Below are 17,943 nucleotides of genomic sequence, written 5' to 3'. Positions count from 1 at the left end.
GCTCCTTTTCATGCCAAGTTAAAAAGTACCACCAAGTTGCAACTTCATGCAGCAAGCTTGCTTCCTCTTTGCCCTGCTCGTTTTGGGCTCTTCAGATCTTGTGCAAATTCCCCAAAAACCAGTCACTCAGATGCCTCCACAGCACACTAACAGATTCAGCTCCAAGCTATGTATCACTTTTTCAGTTCAGCTTTATTCTTCTTATTTTTAATATACAGAATTTTATATGAAAGTCTCATGAATGTATTCAAACTATCTTATAGTAAATGTTTTTAAATATTGGCAACCTTTGTTGTCAGGGTATAATCAAATTAAATAATACTTTCATTAATATACTTTTTAATCATAAGTCCACTCTAACAGTCATACAGTTTGGTCAGGGCAAGCAACTCAAATTTAACTTTAATTTACATTTAGTATCATATGTTCAGTTGAACTCAATTAGTTTTCTTGTTTAAACTATCAAGACGCACTGTTTAACAGAGCCTAGATTTACAGTTTATTTACTTGTAAGAATCAAGGAGGGATTTATCCTCTCTTGTAAGAATCTAAGAGAATAGAATTTTACATTCTATTCAGTGGAATTGAAAACTGTTAATCATAGCTATTTGTAAAGTCTCTTCTAAGTGACAACATTTCTTACTGTAAATTGGTATACACTTGGTAAATTGTGCATGCACATTGACCTTGTAACAAGGAAAATGTTGTTTATGTAAGCCTTTGAAGTTCTGTAAACAATTGAGAAAATTCCCATCTGCAAAATGGGACAAGGCTTTTAGAGCCCAGTTGAATAAGAAAAGTCATTCTGACTAGTCTTGCATTGAAAAAGAGTGATTATGAGGTTTGACTGTACAACTAGTCTTTCTTCAATCAATCAAAAAGCCTGGTTGCATTTCCACTCAATTGACAATCAATTTAAATTAGTCATGACCAAACTCTGTAACAAGATCAGCCTTTTTTTGCACTGATAAATGAAATAAACCCTATCAACAGTTATTGTATAAAGATGTTGAAGGAAAAAAAAACCTATGATAAAAAGATTTAGAAAACAAAACCTATGATATGGCTTGACGCAAGCTGCTACATTGTCATTCTTGTGTAGGATTCTACCTACATCTCTTATTGCTTCACATCTACAAACTGAACATAAAATTCAATATATTTTAAGTAAACTCACAAAAATGCCTATTCAAATAGAATTCTTATTTACAATAATTGGAAGTACACTTTACATATTTGAGCCCTCTCTCTGCCACAAAACTGCATTAAAATTCTTTCTCTTTTGTGAGCAACCAAGTTTAAATATTAAATAGACATTTTCATTACCTTTGTTTCTGTCAGAAATACAGCAACATACATGAGACACTGCAGTCACAAATGCAAAAGGAAACCTCAGTTGATCGTGAATGAATGGTACTCCTACTGTAAAAACTGATTTCATTGGAATGGCTACTCACTATACATGAAACAAATAATTAATTTGAGTGAACTTCTCTGCTGAGAACCTAACAAAACTATCACTCAATAATAATTCTTTAAACTGTCCTCTGCTAGAGACTCATCTAATGATCAACATGTCAACTATATGAACAGTTGGCCCAACTCCTAGCAAAATAGTCCTTTAGCACAAATCTTTGGTTGCACGACGACTTTTTCAGAAATTAAGGTTTCGAAACATCCATGGCAATGTTGCACTTGTATACCAATACTAGTACAATCTCATACTTGGAAAGCTACCTCAAGGTTGGATTTCCTAGAACTGACTGAGATAACATGACTACATTGTATCCTAGTTGACTGTTATGTTTGAATCTGTTAAAAAATTAATATCTGAATTACATTCATAGGAGCCTATTAAGTTCAGAATTCAGTATGTTATAAACATGTAACTTCTAATGACTTCAAATCATTATTTTGTGAACAGCTTATGAGAATAGTAAAGCATATCAGCCACAAGGTTTATCTTGATATGACACCAAATTCTCATATCTAAATTAAAAAGAAATGTAATAAAGTTGGAGGGAAGAATTTCTCAATGGATCTTGGGAGTTAAATGGTTGACATCACTTATCTCAGTATCAATTAGTTATTCGTATGTTCTATTCAATATTTTATGTTCTCCCAGTCTTCCTCTTGAACTCTTCCAATTCTTTCAGATAGGAGAGTGGTGGCCAGCGATGTTCCAGGATGTGCCTTCGATTGTCACCCTTAATGAGATCAAAATCATCACAGGCTTCAAAGTCGGGGTAGTTTGTTGTGATCACATACAAGCACCACCTTGCCAACTGAGGAGCATTATGAGCCTAACAAAGCAAAGGAAATGTGGATTAATCATAGCCACTTACAAATATATGGGTGATGCCAGGGCTCAGCAGTAGACCTGCTGGGCTTTGGATGAAAAGTCTGGGTAACCATGGAGAAAGAGGCAAATTGTTAATAGAAGAAAAAGAGGGAATGTGAACAAAACTCAATGACAATGTTCACAATGTTCACTTCAACTCCAGACGATGAAAATGAAGTTGTAAAAACTTTAAAACTCATTACTACATGAAGTCTGACATGAGTTGCCAAATCAACCCCTTTGATGACTAAGATTTCTTCTAATTACCTGGATGACCAAAACAGTCACAACTTGGAGTAGTGGTTGATGTGAGCAGCAACTTATTCAATCAGTCATTAAAAAATCATCCTTCAATTCATTAATAATCACTTTTCAAAGTTAGATCAAAGGTCACTGACACTATTACAGACAAAAAAATGTAATTCAAAAGGAAAGCCTACCTGTCCAGTGAGAAGCAAGTTAATGATGTCGTTACACTTCGCAGATGTCATTCGTTTCTTCTTAATCTCCACCCCAATTCTATCTATAATAGCATTTTCACAGACTGAAATAAGCTGTGACAGGCAAAACCTGTCAGCAAGCACCAGAAGTTCCCTGAAGTCACCGACAGACATGTCAGTAGGTAATGTATCAGTGTACAAGTGCACCAGTAGCGCCATGAAACTCTTCCCTGTTGTTACCTTGATGGTCACCTGTTGTCGCAAAAACCACAAATGAATAACTTGGTGTAAAAATTGATATACTAGTAGTATTTATTTGAATGAACAACCCAGGTGCCTATAAAAAATTTTGGCATCAATGAGGGGTGCTTATTGCAAGGAGGGTGCTTCAACATGGGGGCACCTATTATTCTCCTGTACTTATTTCACAGTAGTTAAAACTTAAAAAGTTATAGAGTGGAAAATAGAAACAGTTTTTCCTTATATCCCTACTATCTAAGAAAGTTAGGGAAGAGGGGGGAGGAGATTATTCAACAGTGGCCCTAGTTTGTAGGCACTTATTTGGGAGAAGGCCCTCATCTAAGGAAGTATGGTCTGCAGAAATAAGTTCACAAAATCTACTTGGCTACTGTCTTTTTTTTTCCCCACAAATTGCTAGATTAGGCTTCAAGCAACCATAACATTAAAGAAAGCTGTTTCTTTTTTGTCATATCACGAACATGGGACAAAGAAAAAATTCTGAGTCCCCATGAGGAATCGAACTTCCTCTGAACCACAGAGAAAAGCCCGTATCAAAAGCCCCCAAGTCTTAACCCTTAAACTCCCACAAAGGACTAACATGCAGCTACTTCCTGTAATATCCTGTCTAATTCAGCAAACAGGTAATGAGAATAATCAAAGTTATTAGTTAGAAGTTGCTATCTTGATCTTACACAAAATTCTTGTAACAAGTTTACATGGAAATTTGAAGCAGCTAGAGGGGAGAATTATCAATCAGATCTTGGGATTTAAAGTGTTAACTTTAAAGAAGATCATTATATAAGATTAAAATGAAAATATGGGCAAAACATTTCAAATCAGGCATACCTCAAGGCTATCACGTTCACTGAACCCACCACCAAACATGGCTGCCATGACCTCAGACCTTGCCATCAACACAGCTCTGTGAGCATAAAATATGGTATTCTTCACATGAAAAATGACATCAGAAAAGTGTGGCTTGTTGACAAAGTTCTCTTTTACAATTTTGCTTCTTTCCTCATGAAGAATAGTGACCATGCTTGGAATAAGGTAGCTCTCCCCATTTGTTATATTCTCACAGATTTGCCCCAGCCAAGGAATATGCAACCTGTGAGATAGACTCATGACTTTGGTTAACAGTGCCTCATCAGTATCAGAAGAAATGTTTGGTGAACCCGTATAGAGAAACTCTAGAACATGCTGAAAAGCTCTGCCTGAAACACTGTTATTGAAATGTAAGCAATTCTTTGGTCTTCCTGTTTTAGACTTTCTCTCCAAGTTTGGTGAAGGAGACAAGCTTTGGTGATTTGAAACTGAATTGGGAAGGTTTGTAGACAAGTGAAGCAAGTCTTTTGCACTGCTCTTTTTTCCGGTGTTTGGCCTGCTTTCCTTGGCAGTAAGACATGAACAGGAATCAGTATTACTAAGCAATCTACTCAGTTCAACTTCTTCACCATTGTTCAAAAAGAAATCGCGGAAGACTGTAGAACCTACACTGAGGATAATTTTATGTGCACCAAGTGGGTGATTGTTTGAATTGAACAGGAGTTTGATATCTGAATTCCCTGATTCATCTCTGTACATCTTCTTCATATCATCAGTGAATGTGGAAGGAAGAACTTTCACTTGTGGCATTGGATCTAGTTTGTGATGAAAAGAAAAGTTGATTATTTCAAAAGCCTAATTAATCAAACAGACAACAGAGCACAAAAAGTGCCTCACAATCTATTTATTTAATTGCATTAATTAGACATGCTTGCCCAGTTCAGCTTTAAAGCTGGTTTAAATGGGGTCATGTATAAAAAATAACAAGGCTAGACCACAACAGCAGGAGCTAGATTCCCTTCTCTTTTTGAGATGTGTGTGCCTGAGTCCTTTAACATCCCTTGCAAACCAGTACAGAGAAGTTGCAACTTATGTCGCTCAAACAGGTAAACAAGTAAATAAAAAGATGATTTGGCATTGAATGGGGTTAAGGATGTTGGATGCAGTCAATAAAACTATGCGTGGAAGCTATTAATACAATCTTCAACATTAAAGTAGAGGGACATTATGACACACTTCTAAAGTGGTGGATAAGGAAACAAGAGTCATGGATGCAGCACTTGATAAATTGCAAAATAATAAACAAAAGAAAAAGCTACATGTCCTTTGTTCAAATGACGAGAATCTTAATCTCAACATTGAGTAAACCATTTCACTCGTATTGTCCAAATGTTAATTCTCAGTCCTGCATATCTTGCAATTTTAGGTCTGAGAATTTGAAGTTAAATTGTAAATCCAATAATCTCTCCTGCCTGATATTCTCTTTCTGTTCATCATCTCATTCTCCTTACAATGTATCAATACTGTAAGGAGACATTACTTTTTGGCCTTTTTTTAAGAGTGGAAGGGGTTATAAAATTAATAAAAACGAGTAATGCTGCCGTTTTTCTACAGACCTGGTGGAGATAACACAGGTGGTTCTGGCCCATGTCGTAAGACTTTTGGTGTCTTTCCCCGCCACTGGAAAACTTTAAAATTCAACTTGATCTTTGGGGGATTTTGGTTCTGAATGGCCAAACCCACTGCTGTATGGATCACATTGTGCACACCATCTCCTGTGTCTGCACTGCTTTCACAGTAACAGGTACCCAATCTCTCTGCAAGTTCATGCCCCTTTGTAATTGTAATCATGCCATCAGGAGAATTGCTGAGGACAGAAGAAACAAAGTGTGAATAGAGTATACACCAACTCTATCAGACAAGTGTTCTCCTTTACAACCTTTACTTCCTGTAGTACCTTTAATTACTGTCTAAAATTGCTTAGGATCTCTGAAAATTTAACAGGTGAAAGGATTGCCCCACCATTTTGAAAAGTTATTATACCTGTTATGTATAGAACAAGGGAGAAAACTGCTCTGCCTTAAATAATTCACAAAAAAGGGTAATAAAAACTGTATTATTTAATAATCAGCATTCCAGCCTATGACCAGCTGATATTTGTGAAAATGATATCCAGGCTATTCAAATTTAACAAAAACATCAGCAGCTGACTAAGGAATCCTGTTAAAGGACTGTCACAAACACAAATAACCTACTGTGGATAACAGAATGAGTTTTCAAAGCAACTTGAATTGTACTGGGAAAAAAAGCCACTTGAAATTTTGAGCCAGATTTAACTAACTAGAAGAGATAAGAAACATATAGACCTCTTTTAGAAATAGAATGCTAAATGTCAATAGTATGTTACTCAATCAACAAAACATAGGATAACTAGTGTTGCTGCTAAAAGAATAAATTTACATTTTCAATATTTTTAAATGTGAACTAGATTTTTGTTTAAGAAGATTGCAAATTCAAATTGATCACCAACAAAAAATTTTCATGTTATGCAATTAAACTTTTTATAGTCTTTCCTGAGGTTACATTGGCTATGAAAGCCCCAATCTAAGAAGAAGCCAACCAGGTGATAGGAACCTCTTTTTATTCTATTAGGGTGATGACAGTTTTTTTTTTTAGCTTCACGTATAGTCATAACAAACTTTCACATTAGCAAAAACTCACATGTAAACAGAAAGTTAGTGACAATCAAAATTTACCTAAGTACTTATCTCATCTTCTACTGCAATCTCAAATTAAAAAATTTAAATAAATATCCAATTTGCCAAAGTGTGTCTGTCCTTTGTTTATTACTGTGTGTTAGAAATGTGCTGTTTATTTCAAAGAGCTGTTACATAACCCAAAGTTTTTCGGCCATGTCATAAAATTTAAGTACACACTGCTCAGAAGCCTTTATACACTGATCTCAATTTGAAAACAAAACAACAGTACCAAAACATTGAAACCATAAAACAATGGAATAAATAAACACAATATCCTGCAGGTATGTGATGCAGCTCTTGTGCGGTAGGGTCATCCTTCAACTGAGTAAATACATAAACCTGATGGTGTCCATTACAAGATCTTTAATTGTATCGAAAATTGGCCAAAAGGTGGTGAGAACTATTTTCATGTCCTTGTTTTGAGAGTGTAGAACATCTAGTGGTTACAAAAATTTCTTTTTTTTTGGTTAGCAATGTAAGTAAAAAAAAAAAAAAGAAATTCCAATTCCTCCTAATTGAGGTCCTAACTAAGGCCAGCGAGGTTCGCTAGGAAAGCTTCAAGTGAAGATACCTACAGATTTGCATTGCATGATAAAAAGCTTACATGTGTTGCACACTAAAGGAATCCAACACTTTCAGCTGCCATGTTTTCACAATTCTGCTTTCGTATATTTTTCACTAGTTCATAAAATATGGAGATCGAACAATTAATTGCAAACAACAACAGTTGTGGACAGCTGGTGAATGGGAACTTTATAGCCCTTCCAAACAACTTGTCTAAAACAATGAAAAAATTTCCGCTTGTCTTGAACCTACGTAAATCCTACGTCAACATACAGCTAGACAGGAACAATATAGCATAGGAAATTCCCTAAAATGAAAATGAAGACAAATGAAATGTCGCCTTAAACTTCGTGTTTGCCCCTCAATAACACGGTCTAAAATGATTATATCGCAAATTTCCCCGCTTAATCTATCAGCTTAACGGAGCTATAATCAGAGATATACCTGAAGATCGAACAAGTCGTTATGCTTCATATATTTCGTAGTTACAATTAATGGTTTCTGTGTCAATAAACGGCGCGGGAGATTTATTGAAGCATATATATACTACGCTATAGACAGCCGAAATATTTCTTTATTAAAATGAGCCTGAAGTAAATTGAACTTATAAACTTATGAGCTCGTGTTTTTTATCTTTAAAAATGAACCTTAGTGAAAAAATAAACGGTTTCCAACGTTTCAACGGAAGGGAGTTTTATGAAACAAAGCGGAATAATTTAATCTCAGCTTCGGGCCAACACTAATGACGTAGCGTGAGTAAAAACACGCTTTTGCCCACTAAATTAACTTGAAACAAAGAAAATGAAAGTATAAAGTCTAGTCTGTAAGAAAATCAGATTCTCATACATGAAAAACCGTAAAAATAATTTCGAGACTAGAAGCGTAATGATTTAAACCTGACATCTGTTGAGCAGAGAAGTTGGGCTTCTTTGTAACAGGCTTTAGAGTGTGGTTGCATGGTTGTTAAATGTACCATAATGCAAAAGCATTATTCAAAAATTACAAATTCTTACCATGTTTTGCGCAAATCTGTTTTGTTTCCAACGACGAGGATTGGAGTGGAGGGCATGTAATGCTTCAATTCAGGCACCCAGACGGTAGAGACGTTTTGGAAAGAGCTAGGATTCGAGATGTCGAAAAACACGAGAAATACATCAGTCTCCTCGTATTCCATGGGTCGAAATTTTAGGTAATCAGCTCCACAAATTGTGTCCCAGAAAGTTAGCACATAGCTTACTCGGTCCACAGTCATGTTCGTGAAGAAAGGATCTTGCACAGAAGGTAAAACCCGTTCCCGTCCTGGAAATAACGGTATATCATCTTCCGAAGGAAAGTTCTCTTTGTACCAACGAATGAGAAAGGAGGTCTTTCCAACTCCGCCGTCCCCTACTACTTTAACTTTCAACCGACGCATACTTTACCCTCTCGTTACAATTTAAGAACAAACAGGCTACTGTTAGAGGAAAAGTACCGCGAAGGACGTTTCCACCACGAAGCCGTATAATGCAAAATACAGGTGAAGAAATCTTTAGAAATGTTCTTTTGAAGAGAGCTACCCATTTCAGATTCAGGCTTCCTCGACCAGTAAGAATTCAGCCAATCAACGACGTTGTTCTATTTCCTATAGTAAACCTTCTGTTCTTCGATAATCACTTCTCAACACGCATAAACAAAAGATCACGAAATAATAGGACGAAATGAAAACAAAAGCCCACGGATATTTAGTCCGTTGCCTCTCCTAATCCCTGAAGCTATCAGGTTCAAAATGTTATTTGAACTATATCATGTCAAGTCATGTAGCAAAAGTGGCGGTAAAACCGTAAATAATTTCGTTTCCAACCCACATTCGCGTACTCCGAGTGCTTTTTTCCATTAAGTAAGAGCAAAAAAAAATAATGGACCATTGTTTTGTATTATTGGGAAAAATTATCGAAAACAATTTCACAAATTTCATGGAAATGGCTTTTAAAGCGGAAATTCAATTCAGTTCCACTTTTTCCGCAAATGTAAAAGAGCCCATTGATGTTTTCGTATTGTCTGGAGATATACTTCTCTTCACGCACATAAGAGACAACGAAAAAAATAACTTCAAAGGATTATAAACATTCTAGAACTGCTCTTTTTTGCCATCGTTGTCGTTAAACTTATCAACCGACCCTTTGAATTTGTTTAATTCATCCATGTTCCTTGGGGAGAGCCTGAGACCACTGCCAGCTGCTATACTCAATACAGGTGCAAGTGATTTCGCAATACTTGAGTAAAACCTTTTTTAAAAACATCTCTTTAATTCCAACATCACTCTGAAGAGACGCATTTATGAGACTTGATGTAACTTATATGTCGCAACCGTAATAAGTAAAAGAAATCATCACTTTAATTCCAACATGCCTCAAGAGATGCATTTATGAGACGTGGTGTAACTAATATGTCGCAACCGTAAGCAGTAAAAAAATCATTGGTGGGAATGGTTGGGGCGGAACACGAGGTTCACCCATAGGAGGGAGGAAACGAACGGGAACGGGAGGTAAGGGGGGGGGGGTTCGTTTTAGAACTGTATTCGGATCATGTGTCTCCCGAGAAAAGACGAACAAGTAAGTTCGAAAAGTAAGTTTTAAAAGCAACCACTTTTCTATTACGGCTGAACGTTTCAGTTCTTTAATGTTAATCAGAGCGACAAGATGGGAAAACCCGGAACAGCTGGGGGCCATGGAAACGGATATGAAGACTTTTCTTATTTTTTCATGCAGAGGGGAGGCAAGTGCGACAAATTCAGGACAGCCAGAAGGGAGGGGAGGTTAACAGAAGAACCTGCGTACAAATAGGATTTAGATGTCTGAGTTTTTTGTTCCGTTTTATATTCAGATAAATGCTTTTGATGGGCTCCAGTTGTTGCCAGAAACTTGTAAATTAGGCTTTTTTCAGGTATCTTTAAAAAAACATAAAGCGTGAAAATTCTTCAATAGCATACTGCTGGGAAAATTTTCCACATACCTTTGCAAAGAGGAGGGGGAAAGGTAGCTCCAAAAAGGGTCCACTCCGCAGGTAAAAGGCTTGGAATGTTTTTTTTTTTTAATCGTACCAGCTTGTTCTTTGGGGTTATCATTTGTCCTGTTTGCATTTATTCCTCTTGAAAAGTCCTCGATGACAACAACACCTAGATTTTAGCTTCCTCAGGTAAGCAACCTTTCTGATGGCAGTGTGAACGACTTCATAAACTTGGTCTCTTGTTAATGAACTGTTCTCAACATATGACGTATATATGATGCAGTTTAGCTAGTTTCCAGGCTTCTTCACAAGACACTGTGCTCAGTTTGTGTCCTTGTTCTGTCAATTTCCCGTCAATACTGGGATACGCACCAAACGGTTTTTTTTCTAATCATTGTGGAGCAAGTATTTGTACATCTGATCACAATTTCTTATTAAAATAAACAATTAAATTTTATATCTATTGCTTTCTAGGAAGTAAAGTCAGGTTTTGCTGAAAATAGAAACCTGGTAAATCCTAGTTTCTTTAAGAGCTGTTGTCCACTTACTTCTGAAGTTGTGTTAAAAGATACTTCAGGCTACATATTGATGCCTTGCGGACCCAGCTACTAGTCCAGAACTGAATGATAAGAGACTGGGTTCGATTTACTTCCTGAGATCCATGTTGTTTCCGGCCAACACGTTTAGTACAAAGTGCATGAAGTGGTGAATTTCTGGAATCTATGTCTGTTTGATTCTATCAAACGAAAAGCGATTTGTAACGTCGAAGTATAACATAAAAACATCAGTGTTTGGGTACAAAAGGGGTCGAATGCGATTATATTCTTCGCCGCTGGAGCTGCCGATGACAAGGAAGTCCACTTGGTAAGTCTTCCCTTCCACTGTCACACTATCAGCAAAGTCGAACACTGGAACTAAATTTTCGAACGGAAATAAACCGGAGTAACAAAGGTGTTTTTCCAACCGCAGAATCTCCGAGGAAGACAATCTTTATAGGTGGTTTTTCGTGCTCCATTGCTGCCAGAATTGCTTCGCTATCAGGAATTTCACTGTTTCACTCGTGACGTCAACTATTGGGTAAGATTGCATGTTGCGTGACAACACTACACCGTTTCAGATTTCACGCACGTTCGACAACAGAACAACTGGAGATAAAAAATCTTTACTCTCTCAAACCCTCTGTTGCAACCAGATGTAGTCCATTGAAGACTTTCGTTTTCCTTTTCAGAGAAGGTAGTTCAAGAGAGCTTAGGGTATATTTTTGATTCCGTCAGCATTTTTACAGCATTACATTTTAAATCGGTTACGGAGTTTTTCTTCTCTTCCAGATCATGGCCACTGAGTGGACTCCTTTGGCTTGTTTGTCATCTTGCATGCAAAGAAATAAAGGTACGGTTCCCAAACTTTGTACCAGGAGGACAATCTGCCTTTTTTTGGAAGGAAGTGTGGAATTGCAAATTGTTATGTACTTTTGATTGTTTGATTGATTGCTGACTGAATGATTGATAAGATTCAATTGGTAATTGAAGGATTAACTATGAGTTGGACTTAATAATCAATTGATTGATTGATAACAATATTTCAATTTTTTTCCAGCCGATAAGGAATTGAAAGTTGCCCTTATTGTAATAAATATGCCATTAGGTGGTATGTTTGACAAGTTCAAGAAATTGTGCAATATTGGTGAGTGACATGTAAACTTTCTGGTGATCAAAAGTTCTATCAATTTCAGTTTGAACATTGAAGTATTTTTAAGAGAGTCAGAGATAAATATTGTGATCAATAACATTACATAAGAACATTAATGAATGAAATTTACTTTTAGCCAAGGCCATTTTAAATTGTTCAATTCCATGATAGCTTGCTGTCGAATTGTTCATCAGACCTCTAAAATTTTTTGATCAAGTTTTTCAGTTGTCATCTTTGGTAATCTTTTCCATCCTTATAACTTGATGCATGCTCTCCAATGTTTTTATTTTTTATTTCTGTATTTGTTAAAGAACTTATATATTTAAAAAATTTTCCTACTTAGTTCAAAGCTTTTTTGATTAATTATTTTTTTATGATGAGGTAGGCTCAAAAGTATATTTATTGTCATTCTGCAGCAAGTGTTAAGAGTTACACTGATGGAGGCAGCAGCCAAGTTTTTAACGTAGTTGGTGAGGAGCAAGAAAAGTGAGTTTATATGTAACTTGTATGAGCCTTAAGGAGACATCTCTGTTATTCTTCACCAGAGACCTAGAAACCAAAACTTAGAAAATCATGAACACTTTGATTTAATTCCTAGAGGTTGATTGTGTACTAAACAATCATATTGGCATTCAACACACACAAGAAAATCTCAAAATCATGAATAGTTACTGTTTATGTTTATTTGTTCTCACACTCAATTGGCTTTTTCCTTGGAACAGAATGACATTCCTAAGGGTTATGGTGTTCACCAGGCTTTCAAGGTGTCACAGTAAGCTAATACTAAATTTGTGCTGCCCTCTGTTATGTGATTTACACTAGATATCTGCCAGACTATATCAGTGGTGATTTTGACTCAGTTGATCCTGACATTTTAAACTTTTACAAGGGAAAGGTAGGATGTGAATCTGCAGTAAACCTTTCTTGTGCTCTTTATTAACTAGGTGAGTTTTATCCTGGCTTATGGCCATGGGCAGACAAAATTAAATGTAAAATCTGCTGATCACTTTTCATTAGCACTCCACTCTTACATTTTTTGCAGGGCGTGGAGATAATCCCTACCCCAGACCAGAATGAAACAGACTTAACAAAGTGTCTTAGAATTTTAATAAGCAACAAAAGCATCAGTGAGGTACAATGTAAACTATGTAATTTGTTTACTTTTGACATAAAACAGGTTTCTGAACCTAATAACCTTTCCTGTTTTAGCATCTAGTCTAAAAAAAAGGCCACGTTATTTCTCAGAACTTTCAAGGTAAACAACCATTTGGTGAATTCTTAAAGAGAGGTTTTTTCTACTTGCTGGCTCCTTTCAGCAGCTTCAGCCCCTGCCCAACCCACCCTGAGGATTTTTTCACACTGTCTAATATATTGGAATGTGTTTTTTTAGTTTGATCAGATTGTTGTTATGAATGCATTTGGTGGACGTCTTGACCACACCATGGCTAACATAGAAACCATGTTTCACATCACAAAGCTGACAAACAAACCCCTTTATTTGATGTCCGAGGACTCAGTTGCTTGTCTTCTCATGCCGGTAAATACGGGTACCTCGGATTTTAACTTAATTTTCTGCTCCCCTCCCCCTCCCCCCTTCCCCCTTTCCCCCTTCCCCCTTTCCCCCTTTCCCCCTTTCCCCCTTTCCCCCACCTCCCTTACTGTAGTGATTGAGTAGCTGTACTTCTTTTCTGGGACCTTGTCTTCCAAATGATTCAAATCAAAGGAGTGGCTAGGGCACGCCCTAGGAGAGACATAAATCCTTCTTTACCTTTCGATGATGCCCACCTTTATTAGCGCTACGACACGAGCGTTTCTTCGACCTTCCCTGTTTACCCGTCTTCATTGGCCTTCAGTAAGAGCCCGAAACAATAAGTATTTTTAAAACACAACCACAAAGCTCTTCACGAGAGGGCACATGACTCTATCGATGATCTCGTTGCTGTCCCAGTAGCATGCGACACGATTGTTTCTTAGCCTGCGGAAAAGTGTGAGTCCCTAGACACGATTGTTTCTCAGCCTCCAGAAAAGTGTGAGTCCACTGATAATGAGGACCAGTTCGAAAACTAACCTTGATATCTTGAGTGCCAGACCCCCGGCAGACCTCTCTCCAACTCGTCTCAAATCTTTCCGCGGGCGGAGGGACACGCGTCCCGTAGGGCTGATAATGAGTGCCTGTTCGCAAGGAATTTAAAACCTGACCGCATACTTCCGGACATTTAGTAGAAAACTGCAAAATCCTGTATCCACCCCTGCAAACCCATGCCTTTCTTCCGCGTAATCTTGAAGTTACTTGTGATGAGTATTGGCAGCGTTTAATGATCTCTCTTTCCATGTAAGGGAAATCATATCATCCACGCGAACACTGGTTTAGAAGGAGACTGGTGCGGGCTTATACCGATAGGCGCCAAGTGTACACACATTACTACTACTGGCCTGAAATGGAACTTAAGTAAGTCAACTTCACTTTTTTTATGGCTAGTATATTCGTTAAAAAATTTTATAAAGTTAGAGGGCTAAAAACAGATTCTCTGTAACCCTTACTATTAAAGTTGCACAACTCTCAGGAAATTGACGTTTCCTCGCTGAAATAAACACCACTTATTTGTAACGACTTCAGGTGTTGGATCATTGTTGCACAATTTTGTTGCTCCGCAGTCAGAGAATAACTGTAGTCTCGAGGGATGCTTCGGGAACTATTAGATGGAGTTTAACTGCAGTCCCGCGACGCTCCAGTATTGCGGTTGGCGACTACTGTGGTAACACTAGAATGTTGGCCCTTCCGATGTTTAGTCGTATTTCCCTTTTTCCCTTATGTTTATTCAAGTTTTCTTTCTTTGATTTTCTCACAGTCAAGTTTTTTATTGAATTTTTATCACAGGTGATGGTCAGTTAGAGTTTGGAACCTTGGTCAGTACATCAAACACATATGACGGAAGTGGAGTTGTTACCATAGAAACCGACACCACTGTTTTGTGGACCATGGGAGTTAAATAAAATAAATCAACCAAAGAAAAAACTGTAGACATGTAAGATATAGGACAAAAATGAAGTTCTCAAAGATAGCTTGTGACTCAATGAAGAGTCAGTTCCTCAGTTTGAGGATGAGAGAAAGTATATTTTTGAAACCACTTGAGCTGAGAGTTCCTTCCCTCGATGTTTGTAATATAAATTATAATTTTTTATTAATATATTTTTTTGTATGCATACTTTTACAGCATCAAAAAAAATTTACAATTTACGTTTTTCTCGGTGTAATAAACACGTGTACTGTGCCCAGAGTAAGTTGCTTAATTGACGAAATTTTACTGAGGTTTGTGTTGTCTCATAAATTATATATCATTATATATACCTAACAATATTATTGCAATAATATGAGTTTGAAATAAATTTTTTTTCAGAAAGAAATGTTTTTGTATTTAGGTAGGCATGCATTTGTTTTATACCGGCTGACTCACTCTAGAAATCTAGCGCTGGCTGACTCACTCTAGAAATCTAGCGCTGGCTGACTCACTCTAGAAATCTAGCGCTGGCTGACTCACTCTAGAAATCTAGCGCTGGCTGACTCACTCTAGAAATCTAGCGCTGGCTGACTCACTCTAGAAATCTAGCTCTGGCTGACTCACTCTAGAAATCTAGCGCTGGCTGACTCACTCTAGAAATCTAGCGCTGGCTGACTCGTTGAACATCGCTTTTAAAGTCCCGCTACATACCATCAAAATGTGGTGGAAATCTTGCCCTATATCGCAGAAGGATTTCCTTCTACATAATTTGCCGTTCAAGAATCTGTAAGAGTATGAAACACTTATGTTTTCGTTCTATACAAACACGTTCTAGTTCATGAAAATTTATGTTTATAAATTTGTATTGATTGAAATTTGAACGAAGACTTACGAACTTGGTGTGCATATCTTCAGAACAGTAGTCTCCCTTCCAATAGAACTGTAGTGTGACAAACCGAAATGGACGTAAACACGAAAGATCCCGTGTACAATAGGAAAGATAGACAATTTTCAGCTTGGTACGTAGTGAAACAAAGAAAGATATCATGAACTAGCGTGGGACAAAGACGAAATCTGAGTCTCCATTAGTAAATCGAACCTCAGACTCGCAAATTCCGCGCGCTTCGATGCTCCACCATTAAGCTACTGAGAGCTCTCTGGAGAGTCAGGCCGGGCCATTACAAGGTTTACGCCAGTGTTTAATGCGTCCACCATACTACTTTGATCAGTTGTGTCGCAAGCTTATCGTATTTTTGCTCTATCTTAACACAGGATGCACTCGATATTGCTAATCCTTTCCGCATGCAGTACGCCTGAGAGGTAGTATAGACAGTTCTTGGTGGCTCACTCGGCAGAGCATCTAACTGCAAATACAGAACTGCGATTTTAGCCCCTGTAAGGAAAGGTACTTTTTTCTTTGTCTCAGGCCCATGACAAAATTGTCACCAATTTTTCTCTTTGTAGGTTTTTCATCAGTGTCTTTCTTCCTTTTGGATTTATTGAAACTAAAAAGTTCTGTTTCTCGTAGTAACGAAAATTGTCGCTCTTATTGTGACAAGTTTTAAAGCGCAAAGCGCCGTAAAGAATGAACCGTCCTTAGGGCTGAATCACTAAAATAAAATAACATAAAAAAAAAGCAATAGTGATACTTTTATTTCGTTCCTTTTTGAGGGCAATTAATAAATTTCTACGCAGAGATATTTACCAAAGTTGTGAAACTCACCTCGGGTCACATGCGAAGAGCGACAGACATTTTTTGCCTTTGTCTTTCATGTTTTAATCAGTGAACATTAGAAAACGAATTTTAACTAAAACCTGGACAGTGAGGGAAATTCAAAAAGTAAATCTACTTGGAAAAAGTAAAGAAGATCAGATGCTTACTTTTGTAAGATCAAACATCAACATTCAGATTGAGCAGTTCTCAGACCATGATAAGTTTGTTGGAAGTCTCGAAACTTGCTTGGATACTCGTAGTAAAGCATAATCTTTGTGTTTCGGTTCTACTTTTTCTACGTGATAAAATAGTTTATGTTTAGTGGAATTATGATATATCTCGTGATGAAAAGGAAATAAACAATTTTCTGTTTTTTTTCTCCAGCGTCTAGGTTCGGGTAATAAACCTCTTGACACACCCTTCGTCAAATATTTATTCCAGAAAATTAGAATTCTGATTCTTTTGACAGCGTAAAAAATATTACATAACCTCTCCTTTGATCACGAGGTTATTCAAGCGATAAAAGCAAAATAAGTCTTGCCAAGAAAAACACGAAGAAGTAATTGTACGTTATTGAAGATAAAGGGAAGTTTCATTAAAAGCAATTATGCATAGTGTTTGTACAAAGTTTGAATTAAGGTAACGTTTCATTTTGTGAAACTTAATGATAGTTTTTATAAGTGCCAACTTCTTTGCTTCAAGCATGGAATAAATTATTTACACGGAATCTATTGTTGTTCCCAAAGCATGAGATTTAAAATGGAAAGGTCGCGAATTTTACACAGCAACAACACAGTGAAACAAAGAGTTTATAAAAGCCAGCGAGAGTGAGTTAATTAGGCGGCAGATTTCTTAATATTAACATGTGCACTTGAAACAAAAGGCACCCATTACCCTTTGTTTGCTCTCAATTAAGAAGGAATTAAAATGAATTCAAGTTTAATAACTCTAAACCGCACTTCTATTTGATAACACAACATGATTCACAGCTCAGTAACAGTAAAGAACATGTGCGGTAGATTGTCTCTGCTGGAAAGACAGGTCTTACCTCGCCACAAACAACACGAGTCATCGAAGCTTTTTATCGAGTAATAATTACATTAGACACCCCAGCTTCACTGAGAATCAAGACAACTTGTGCAAAAAAAGAAAAAGCGAGAGAAGATTAACGCCGATAGTCTCAAAAGATATTAGCAGTCGACTAATTAATTGCACAGTTAAATACAAATGTTTAATAAGAGGATAAATACGATCCAATATTCCGAATTATGACCAATTACCGATAAGGCCTTTATCAAAATAAACAACAGACGGTGTTCATCAGACTCCACACGATTTGCGTTGGTTTTCTGTAGATTAGGAGTGTTCTTATTAAACTAGCCGGTTT

General features: G+C 37.0%; 2 protein-coding genes across 3 annotated transcripts; one reads left to right on the top strand and one right to left on the bottom strand.

Annotated features, from left to right (window-relative positions):
* Positions 1–173: 173 nt before the first annotated feature.
* Positions 174–8,801, bottom strand: LOC131791775 (rho-related protein racA). The gene is made up of 5 exons (XM_059109158.2): positions 8,183–8,801; positions 5,463–5,713; positions 3,868–4,661; positions 2,782–3,033; positions 174–2,303 (listed from the first exon to the last, which is right to left on the bottom strand). The coding sequence occupies exons 1-5, from the start codon at positions 8,581–8,583 to the stop codon at positions 2,112–2,114; spliced, it is 1,890 nt and encodes a 629-aa protein (XP_058965141.2). The 5' UTR covers positions 8,584–8,801; the 3' UTR covers positions 174–2,111.
* Positions 8,802–10,796: 1,995 nt separating this feature from the next.
* On the top strand, positions 10,797–15,228 carry LOC131791686 (thiamin pyrophosphokinase 1-like). 2 transcript variants are annotated; one of them, XM_059109051.2, is made up of 10 exons: positions 10,797–11,018; positions 11,124–11,231; positions 11,483–11,543; positions 11,751–11,837; positions 12,260–12,329; positions 12,666–12,738; positions 12,886–12,975; positions 13,234–13,380; positions 14,181–14,292; positions 14,722–15,227. In XM_059109051.2, exons 3-10 carry the CDS (start codon positions 11,486–11,488, stop codon positions 14,835–14,837), a joined length of 753 nt encoding a protein of 250 aa, XP_058965034.2. In that variant the 5' UTR covers positions 10,797–11,018; positions 11,124–11,231; positions 11,483–11,485; the 3' UTR covers positions 14,838–15,227. The 2 variants fall into 2 exon arrangements, with proteins under 2 accessions (XP_058965034.2, XP_058965035.2); XM_059109052.2 differs by lacking the exons at positions 10,797–11,018; positions 11,124–11,231 and adding an exon at positions 11,265–11,387 and having other exon boundaries at positions 14,722–15,228.
* The last annotated feature ends 2,715 nt before the right edge of the window (positions 15,229–17,943 follow it).

This window comes from Pocillopora verrucosa, chromosome 10, assembly GCF_036669915.1.
Source record: "Pocillopora verrucosa isolate sample1 chromosome 10, ASM3666991v2, whole genome shotgun sequence".
NCBI lineage: Eukaryota > Metazoa > Cnidaria > Anthozoa > Scleractinia > Pocilloporidae > Pocillopora > Pocillopora verrucosa.
Note: the sequence above shows the minus strand (reverse complement) of the source record. Positions and strands in the feature narration are given on the sequence as shown.

Bases quoted from the DNA above. Each gene is read 5' to 3' on its own strand.
- LOC131791775 (XM_059109158.2), bottom strand. From the start codon at position 8,583: ATGCGTCGGTTGAAAGTTAAAGTAGTAGGGGACGGCGGAGTTGGAAAG. The intron at 4,662-5,462 runs GTCTGTAGAAAA...ATCACAAACTAG, and splicing joins ACCTGTGTTATCTCCACCAG to ATCCAATGCCACAAGTGAAA. The intron at 3,034-3,867 runs GTATGCCTGATT...TTGCGACAACAG, and splicing joins GTGAACGTGATAGCCTTGAG to GTGACCATCAAGGTAACAAC.
- LOC131791686 (XM_059109052.2), top strand. From the start codon at position 11,486: ATGGCCACTGAGTGGACTCCTTTGGCTTGTTTGTCATCTTGCATGCAA. The intron at 11,544-11,750 runs GTACGGTTCCCA...ATTTTTTTCCAG, and splicing joins TTGCATGCAAAGAAATAAAG to CCGATAAGGAATTGAAAGTT. The intron at 12,976-13,233 runs GTACAATGTAAA...GTGTTTTTTTAG, and splicing joins GCAACAAAAGCATCAGTGAG to TTTGATCAGATTGTTGTTAT.